The sequence below is a fragment of the Ziziphus jujuba genome, chromosome 1 (genome assembly GCF_031755915.1).
Source record: "Ziziphus jujuba cultivar Dongzao chromosome 1, ASM3175591v1".
In the NCBI taxonomy this organism is placed as follows: Eukaryota; Viridiplantae; Streptophyta; class Magnoliopsida; order Rosales; family Rhamnaceae; genus Ziziphus; species Ziziphus jujuba.
This window is the reverse complement of record NC_083379.1, coordinates 44640778-44650095: the sequence shown is the minus strand read 5'-3', so window position 1 is coordinate 44650095 and position 9318 is coordinate 44640778. Positions and strand designations below refer to the sequence as shown.

At 36.0% G+C, this 9318-nt stretch overlaps 1 protein-coding gene across 1 annotated transcript; it reads left to right on the top strand.

The window, feature by feature from the left end:
* Positions 1 to 933: 933 nt before the first annotated feature.
* Positions 934 to 8667, top strand: LOC107428556 (homeobox-leucine zipper protein ATHB-15). Its single transcript, XM_016039105.4, has 18 exons — positions 934 to 2410; positions 2875 to 3034; positions 3317 to 3417; positions 3523 to 3613; positions 4196 to 4291; positions 4377 to 4490; positions 4571 to 4654; positions 4829 to 4984; positions 5089 to 5163; positions 5274 to 5380; positions 5466 to 5658; positions 5982 to 6167; positions 6318 to 6398; positions 6826 to 6960; positions 7047 to 7372; positions 7736 to 7841; positions 7984 to 8133; positions 8332 to 8667. Exons 1-18 carry the CDS (start codon positions 2205 to 2207, stop codon positions 8476 to 8478), a joined length of 2514 nt encoding a protein of 837 aa, XP_015894591.1. The 5' UTR covers positions 934 to 2204; the 3' UTR covers positions 8479 to 8667.
* Positions 8668 to 9318: the final 651 nt, after the last annotated feature.

Below are 9318 nucleotides of genomic sequence, written 5' to 3'. Positions count from 1 at the left end.
ATTACTTTTTTGCTCTGACATATATTATGATTTATTACTTTCTATTTAATAAAAATATCCATAATATGATGGTGATTTGAATGCCAGATTAATTAGCTAGAGATATGTATAGCATATTATACATGGATGAGTAGGGTTTATATGTTATATTTATATGTACTTTTTTTTAAAAAATTCTTTTATTTATTTATTTTTTATATGTAGGATGTATAATGTAGTTAATGATGTGAAAATGGTGAGTGAATATGAGATTGGTTGGCAGAGAGAAATGAGAAATGAGACATGGCAAAGGGATAAGCTATAGGCCTGCTAACCTCTGATTGTCCCTACAAACACATTACATCACCCACCCACCATCTTTTTTGTATGTCACATCTCATGTCAGACTCATGTCATGTATAATATATGCCTGCATACTAACACATTACACATATACATATATATATATATATATATATATATATATATATATTATGAATACACCACCCTCATAATCATGACGTATCTTCATTTATTCTATTTTTATTTTCAAAAAAATTACCTTTTTTTTTTTTGGTTTGAAGAAAAATAATATTATAATAGCGTATTTATTATACTCATCTTTTTTTATTTTTATTAAATTTTTTTTTACAGCTTTAAAAATTAAAACCGAGACGCATGCAAAAACCTCATCATGGTGTCCTCTGTGTCCCACGCAAACCTCTCCCCCATGCCTTTAGTATTTTAAAAGCTTCAGATTCGGGCATTATGTTACTTCTATGCCATTCTATTTTAACTTATTTTCCAATTTGCCACTGACCCTTTAAATTTTTAAAATGTTCCTTCCTTCCATGCCGTTCAACTTTTTAACTTCATATAAGAGCAGCTGAGAGGCTATTTACCCCAAAAAAAACAAAAAGAGCAGCTGAGAGCAATTCAATAGAAGGGCATTTTGGTATTTATGAGTAAATTTGAATTACCACAGAGAGACAGAGAGAGAGAGAGAGAGGAGAAAAATAGGAAAAAAGAAAACGTAAAAAAGTTTATAGCTCCATTTCCCTACACAGTGGAGCGAAGACTGAGAGCCGAAAGTGACGAACCAATGGGGAAAAACAACATCAACAGCAGCGGAACAGAGAACCTCATCAGAGTGACAAAAACCACATGAAACCCAAAACTAAAAACAAAACCAAAAACAATAAAAGCAAACCCCCAAGTACCTTTTTTTTATTTTTCTTCCTCTGCCACCTAGAACTAGGGCCTGCCCACATCTTTAATTTATTTTTTCTTTTAAATTTTCAAAAAAAAAAAAAGCAAAAATTTTTGCGTTGGTCCGAATCCAAAAACCCCTTAAGAGTGTTTTTGGGAAGAAACAAAATCGTGAACGAATACTGCGCAGGATCACGGACCCCCGTGATTTCCCTTTGACTCTCTGCTCCATACCCCACAGTACTATTACTCTGTTCTTATCATGGCTTCGAAACCCTAAAAAAAAAAAAAAAAATGTTCGGAGACTAGGAAATTAGAAAACCATGAAGATCGGTGAACCGGTGTCGTTTCTGCTAGTTGTCTGGCGGTGAGGGGGGAGATCGCTTGGTGTTGTTCGGGGTATCTTTTTTTTTTTTTTTTTTTTTTTTTTGTGGGTCATGAGGATTTGCTGGTTGGAATCAGAGGATTTGAGTAGCTGACTCGCTCAATTTCGTCTTTTTCATATTTAGCTTGTTCCAATTTTTTTTTTTTTTTTTACCTTGGTGTTCTGAAAAACGGGAAAAAAAAAAAAAACCCATTTGGTGTTTCGAAATTTTTTTTTTCTGGAATCGGATCGGAATTTGCTGTTATGAGCTTGTTTGAGGTTGGTTCTGAGCTCTGATCTCGAAGATTTCTAATAGGTTCTTTGTGTTTGGAGCTGTCTCTTTGATTTCGGAAAACAAGGATAAACTGCGTCGCAGTGAAGGATAGTGTTGTCCCTTGTCGGCCCTATCTGTATCCTCACATTTTGCAAGTTGAAGAATTTTATGGAGGAGTAAGTAGAAATCTGAGAGATTGAGAGAGACAAAAAAGCTCTGCAAGTTTATACATTGCTGTACATACCCATTTGCCTCTGTGATGCTCTGAAGCTCTGTAACGTGTCTGAGGCAGTGCTTAAGGAAGAAAAGCTACGTGGGTTTGGTTCGTCTGTTTTTCTTCTTTGTGGGTGTTTTGGAATCTTGAGGTGAACATCGAAAATGGCTATGTCCTGCAAGGATGGTAAAGGCGGACCGGACAACGGTAAGTATGTACGGTACACACCTGAGCAGGTTGAAGCCCTTGAGAGGCTCTATCATGAGTGCCCCAAACCCAGTTCGATTCGTCGTCAACAGCTTATAAGGGAATGCCCAATTCTCTCTAACATCGAGCCCAAACAAATCAAGGTCTGGTTCCAGAACCGAAGGTATGGTATCAATAGGTTTCGCAGCCAAATTTTATTTTATTTTTTTGTTCGTTCTACGTTTTCCTGATTAATGATTAAAAAATGTGGGAAAAATGATATTTTTCTTCTGGATCTTCAAGTGCTGATTTTTTGTTTTTTATTTTTCGGGATGATATATTCCATTAAAAATTCAATTTAAAAACTTAATGTTCTACGCTGCTACATTTTTGATAAAATTTTTCATATATATATATATATATATATTTTATAACGTGTTCAGTCCTTTATTTGTTTGGTGAGAGAATTGGATCGGTAAAAAGAGGAAAATTTTCTTCTTATGGTTAAATACTTTTATGATTCGCAATTGCCCAGATTGTATATCTTTAGTAATTCAAAATCTTAATTTTATTTATTTATTTTTTATTTCTTCTTTTAAGCATCCAGCTTATTTCCAGCGGCTTGTTATTTCTGTTCTGTTTCTGCAGATGCCGAGAGAAGCAAAGGAAAGAGGCATCACGCCTTCAAGCTGTGAATAGGAAACTGACAGCAATGAATAAGCTTTTAATGGAGGAGAATGATAGGTTGCAGAAGCAGGTGTCACAGCTGGTATATGAAAATGGATACTTCCGCCAGCATACCCAGACTGTAAGAATTTATTCATTTGCTATATCAAGCTTTTCAATCATATCTGTTGCTTGAATAATGGTAGAAAATAAAGGCACCTTGCTGTCTTACAATGGCTAATTCGAACTTAATCAATTCTAATTCCAAGTTTTGTTCTTGTTCCCTCATAAGTTTCTCTCCAACAAAACAGGCCTGCATGCTTTTAATTTTTATTTCTGTTGTTATAATTATTAATTATTATTTCAGCTTCAATAATCTCGGAATTATGTGTGGGGTTTGAGATAAGAGGTGTTTTTCTTACAGACAACGCTTGCAACCAAAGACACAAGTTGTGAATCGGCGGTAACTAGCGGTCAACACCATGTGACACCTCAGCATCCGCCGAGAGATGCTAGTCCTGCAGGGTTAGTGGGGATATAGTTGTTGGGTCCTTTTCAGTCATCGTGCTTTGCGACTCCCTTGTTGTGTGTGTTTGTGGCTTATGGATTTATGCTTTGTATGTTTTCCAGGCTTTTGTCCATTGCAGAAGAAACTTTAGCAGAGTTTCTTTCAAAGGCTACTGGAACTGCTGTGGAGTGGGTCCAAATGCCTGGAATGAAGGTATCTTTTACAATTTTTTAATGAGCTCTCTTATGAATTAATTAAATAATATTTAAAGATTGCTCTTTTTTCTTTTAATTTTTTATTTATTTCTGTTTTTTGTTTTTTTATCCTTCAAGTACGGAAAACTTAAACCTGAAGAAGTTTAGTGACTAATATTTTTACAATTGCATTGGGATGTGTGATGAGAGCAAAATAAGAGATTTTCAGGAAGCTAGATGAGGACAAGGGAAGAGTATAAGATATATATGTCTTCTTAAGCGTAGGGGTGTGACAGAGTTCCTTTTTATTTATTTATTTATTTATTTATTAATTCAGTTTGAAGAGATTGTAAAACCCTTGGTTGTAACATCTTTACATTGTTCTTTAAGATCCGTTAAGACTGCCGGTTCTCCTTTGTGTTTTTCTTCTTTTCATTGTGTTTTTCTTCTTTTCATTTAATAGTCTTATTTTATTAAAAAAATAAGTTGACCAGTGAAAATGCAAATTTTGACACTTGTTACACCTAAATTCCAGATCTTTAATTCCCTTGAGTTCTTTTCTAAGTTATTTTTGTTTCTTCTCATCTATGTTTCTGCATAGCCTGGTCCGGATTCCATAGGAATCGTTGCTATTTCTCATGGTTGCACTGGAGTGGCAGCACGAGCCTGCGGCTTGGTGGGTCTAGAACCTACAAGGGTAAGTTGCACATGGTTTTCTAGATTTTGTATTACTCTTCTTCTTTGAGCTTAAGAGGATGTACAATTGTCCATATGGCTTGCAGGTTGCGGAGATCCTCAAGGATCGACCTTCGTGGTTCCGTGACTGCCGAGCTGTGGATGTTTTAAACGTGCTGCCCACAGCAAATGGTGGAACCATTGAGCTGCTTTATATGCAGGTAGCTACTAAAATGTAACTATACATGTCAAAGCATTATTATAGCTATTTTTCACTAATCCCTTAGTTTAACTAATACAGCTCTATGCGCCTACTACTTTGGCCCCTGCTCGTGATTTCTGGCTGTTGCGCTATACTTCTGTCTTAGATGATGGCAGCCTTGTGGTATGTACTTGTAAGGAGTGGGAATTTTGATTTATTACCTAAAATATTACTAGCAATTTATCTGGACAGAGTGCACTGATGTACACGTGCAAAATCATTCGTATGCATGCTTTGGTGTAAATTTCCTTTACTTGTTTAACTCTGAGTGATCTGATAATGTGTTTTGATGCTCAGATCTGTGAGAGATCTCTTAAAAACACTCAAAATGGCCCAACCATGCCTCCAGTGCAGCATTTCGTTCGAGCAGAAATGCTGCCTAGTGGATACCTGATACGGCCTTGTGAAGGAGGTGGTTCTATCATTCACATTGTTGATCATATGGATTTGGAGGTAACGTACCTCTCTTGCATAATAAATTAATCTTTACTTGTACTTTAATTATAAAATAGATGCTAAATGAATGTTAACGTGGCATCTTTTTAAATCACAATTAGCCTTGGAGTGTGCCAGAAGTATTGCGTCCGCTGTATGAATCATCAACTGTTCTTGCTCAAAAGACAACAATGGCAGTAAGCACTCCACTATGTTTAATTAATGCATGTAGAACTATGAGGATACGTATTTGATAAGTACAAAGGAGGAGAGGCTTTAACTATTCTATTTTTCCTTCTTCATTCAGGCTTTACGCCAGCTAAGACAGATAGCTCATGAAGTTTCTCAGTCCAATGTCACTGGCTGGGGTAGACGACCTGCAGCTCTACGAGCACTGAGCCAGAGGTTAAGCAGGTGTGTTATTGATTTTCAAACAAATTGTCATCCAGTCTGCTAAGATTTTGCATCGTTTTGTACCCTGATTGGTGTTTTGTTGCAGGGGTTTTAATGAGGCACTTAATGGTTTTACTGATGAGGGGTGGTCGATGATGGGAAACGATGGCATGGATGATGTCACCATCCTTGTAAACTCATCTCCTGACAAGCTAATGGGATTGAATCTTTCCTTTGCAAATGGATTTCCAGCTGTCAGCAATGCAGTTTTATGTGCTAAAGCTTCAATGCTGTTACAGGTTAGGATGATTTTAATATTCATATCATACTTCAAGTGTAAGAAGAATTAGCAACTAAGCCATTCTATATATGTTTTGTACATCATTAATTTCTACTGTACTGTCTATTTCCTTATGTGGTATCCTGAAAAAATCCAGGAAAACAACAAAATCATTCTTTTCGTTACAGTCTTCTCTTGAAATTTAATAGTAATGATGGTTTACTTTTCTAGAATGTGGGGTCATAGTTGCAGTCTTCTCTTCTGGTTTGTATGTAGTATGAGATATGAGGTTTTAACCTATCTTTTCTTACTCCTGTTCTGCTGTTCATTGTTTTTCCACAGAATGTACCTCCTGCTATCCTTCTCAGGTTCCTGCGAGAGCATAGATCAGAGTGGGCAGACAATAATATTGATGCTTACTCAGCTGCAGCCATTAAAGTAGGCCCCTGTAGTTTAGCAGGGTCTAGAGTTGGAAGTTTTGGGGGTCAAGTTATACTTCCTCTGGCACATACTATTGAGCATGAAGAGGTGAAGCAAGTTGATTATTTACCTCTCAGAAATGTTTTCTTTATAACATTATATACTCAGCATTAACATTCTTTACACAATTTATTTATTTATTTATTATTATTATTTTTTATAACTGTGGTAATATGATGTGAATTTCTTTGTGGCTAGTTCTTGGAAGTCATCAAGTTAGAAGGGGTTGGTCATTCTCCTGAAGATGCAATTATGCCCAGAGAAATGTTTCTTTTGCAAGTAGGTTTTTCTATTTTATATTGCTTATTCAAATGATGGTGTTCCTTTATCAGTGTTTGATTAGGCTTGGTCTTATCCTATTCGTTTCATGGTATAGCTTGGACTGTTGTAAGGGCCTTCATCAGACAAGCTTGCTTTAAGTGAAATTGATTTTCTTGCAATACTTGGTTCCCATATTTTTATTCAAGCACAAATCTTTCATTGTGGACATGGAAGTGCTGTAGCATTCTCTCTTATTCTTTTTGTTCTTCTAAAAAATTATTTGGAATCCTTTATGGTGTTCTTGTTAACAATTCATAGAAAGAGTTGCTCAACAAGTATGCATATGTGTGGACCGCAGTTTAAGATTTTTAAAATGCTCCTAAACTTTCAAATTATTAGAAGTTGATCTTTTGCTTAATTTGCTGGGCCTGTTCTATTCTGCTAGCTTTGCAGTGGAATGGATGAGAATGCTGTTGGCTCATGTGCTGAACTAATTTTTGCTCCAATTGATGCATCTTTTGCTGATGATGCACCTCTCTTGCCATCTGGTTTCCGTATTATTCCTCTAGATTCTGGGAAGGTTAGCCTCCTAGTGATGTATTATTCTATTAGAATTGATGGCCGGGTTATTTAAATTCTTAGCTAATGTACTGAAAAATGTTGCAGGAAGCCTCCAGTCCAAATCGTACCTTGGACCTTGCTTCTGCTCTTGAAATTGGGCCGAGTGGGAATAAAGCATCTAGTGATTATTCTGCAAATAATGGTTGTATGAGATCTGTGATGACCATAGCATTTGAATTTGCATTTGAAAGCCACATGCAAGAACATGTAGCATCCATGGCTCGACAATATGTTCGCAGCATTATATCATCAGTTCAAAGGGTGGCATTAGCACTCTCACCTTCACATTTGAGTTCTCAGGCAGGACTCCGATCACCTCTAGGTACTCCTGAAGCACAGACGCTGGCTCGTTGGATCTGCAACAGTTACAGGTATATTGCCCCGCCTTCCCCTGTCTTCTGTGTATGAGGTGCATGAGATTTAGGCTGGATAATTATGGATTCTCATGTCTGGGTTTGAAGCTGGTGTACTTACTGAGAGAGCAAAGATATCTTAATTATCTTAATTAAGAACTGTGTTTCCATTATACAAGTTATAATAGATGCATTGCGTTCATAGATAAAGACAGTTTGAGCTCAAAGTGATTCTCTGCTTTTGGCATTACATGAATATTGTTAGAGAGAGTCATTCTAGTGTTGCAATGATATAAGTGGCCCGATTGGACGCTTCTATTATGAAACAAACCATTCAGTGATCAGGTAGGACACTTTTGACTATATATGCTGATAATGCAGGTGCTACATGGGTGTCGAGCTACTGAAATCCAACACTGAAGGGAGTGAGTCCATCCTCAAAACCTTGTGGCATCACTCAGATGCCATTATGTGTTGCTCTTTGAAGGTGTGTATATTCCTTCTACCTGGAAAAAGATTGAATGCCTTACTTATAATAGATTCACAAACCCTCTGTAAATTTTGAGAGAGAAAAATGTTCATCTTACGACCTTATTCATACTATTCAGACTAATAGTCAGTTTATATAGGCATTGCCAGTTTTCACCTTTGCAAACCAGGCTGGGCTTGATATGCTTGAGACTACGTTGGTTGCTCTGCAAGACATTACTTTGGAAAAGATTTTCGATGACCATGGACGAAAGACTCTCTGCTCAGAATTTCCACAGATAATGCAGCAGGTGCTAACTTTTCCCTGAATCCATGATCTATAGTCTTCTTTTGTACAAGTTGTCTTGGTATATATTTAATACCAGAAATAATATTATGCTGTAGGATAGCAAAATAGCCTCATTTGATGTTTTCTTAGGAAGAAGGGTTGCTTGTTTGATTTGGTTGTAAGCTTTTTGTTGTGATCTTTTTGTGATCTACTTTTGTAGGGTTTTGCTTGTCTTCAAGGTGGCATCTGTCTTTCAAGCATGGGGCGACCAGTGTCGTATGAAAGAGCAGTGGCTTGGAAGGTGCTGAATGAAGAGGAAAACGCCCACTGCATCTGCTTTATGTTTATGAACTGGTCTTTTGTGTGACATTGAGAACAAGACATAGTTTAAGAAAAAAGATGTTAAAAACTTTTATGCCTTTTTAATTATGTGTGTCTTTTTCTATGAAAAACCTTGGGATGTTGGAGACTGATAGTGCCATCTTGTTACTGCTTTAGATACCTTTGTGTATGTGTTAAAAAGATTATTAGTTGACTTCGCTCTTCCATTTCATTATTCTTTTGCCTAGGCCCCAAAAATTTCCATATTTAAATGTTGTAATTTTTATATTTATCTTTTATTCAAATGTTTTTACTTAATTGTGTAAACCCTTTTTTTTTTTTTTTTGGCTTTTGGAAAATCATCAAATAACGTGTTGAGTAAAGGTAGTTCATGAAAAAAAAAAAAAAAAAACTATACTTTTTATTTATTCGATTTTGTTATAAAAGAAAAAAATCTTATTAAAGGTTTTCATTATTTGAGAGAAAATGTTTTCTTTGCATCATGGCCTTGTTTGATGCTGTAAAATCCTTGGAGTCTGGCATGTATTATTTTCGTTATCAGCCGCAGCCGCTTATGCCCCCTTCTTTTGTTTTTGGGTTAATGCCATAGCCACTGATTCAGTCCTGTAATTATACCAAAAAAGAAAAAAGAAAAAAGAAAAAAGAAAAAGAAAAAGTCGATAGCTTCTCGAATCAAGCCGACATTAGGTGTGGTGGAAACTTCTATTTCATGATTATTTTTGTTCTCCTAATTTTTTCTTTTAATAGTAAATAGTTTCTGTTTATTTATTTATTTTTATTTCTATCTCTTGGCTTGTTAAGCATAATACATTCAGCAGACGAGCATATGTAGATTGAAGCTTGATGTTTGTACTAAAAACTTTTT

Bases quoted from the DNA above. Each gene is read 5' to 3' on its own strand.
- LOC107428556 (XM_016039105.4), top strand. From the start codon at position 2,205: ATGGCTATGTCCTGCAAGGATGGTAAAGGCGGACCGGACAACGGTAAG. The intron at 4,655-4,828 runs GTATGTACTTGT...TTTGATGCTCAG, and splicing joins TAGATGATGGCAGCCTTGTG to ATCTGTGAGAGATCTCTTAA. The intron at 6,168-6,317 runs GTGAAGCAAGTT...CTTTGTGGCTAG, and splicing joins ATACTATTGAGCATGAAGAG to TTCTTGGAAGTCATCAAGTT.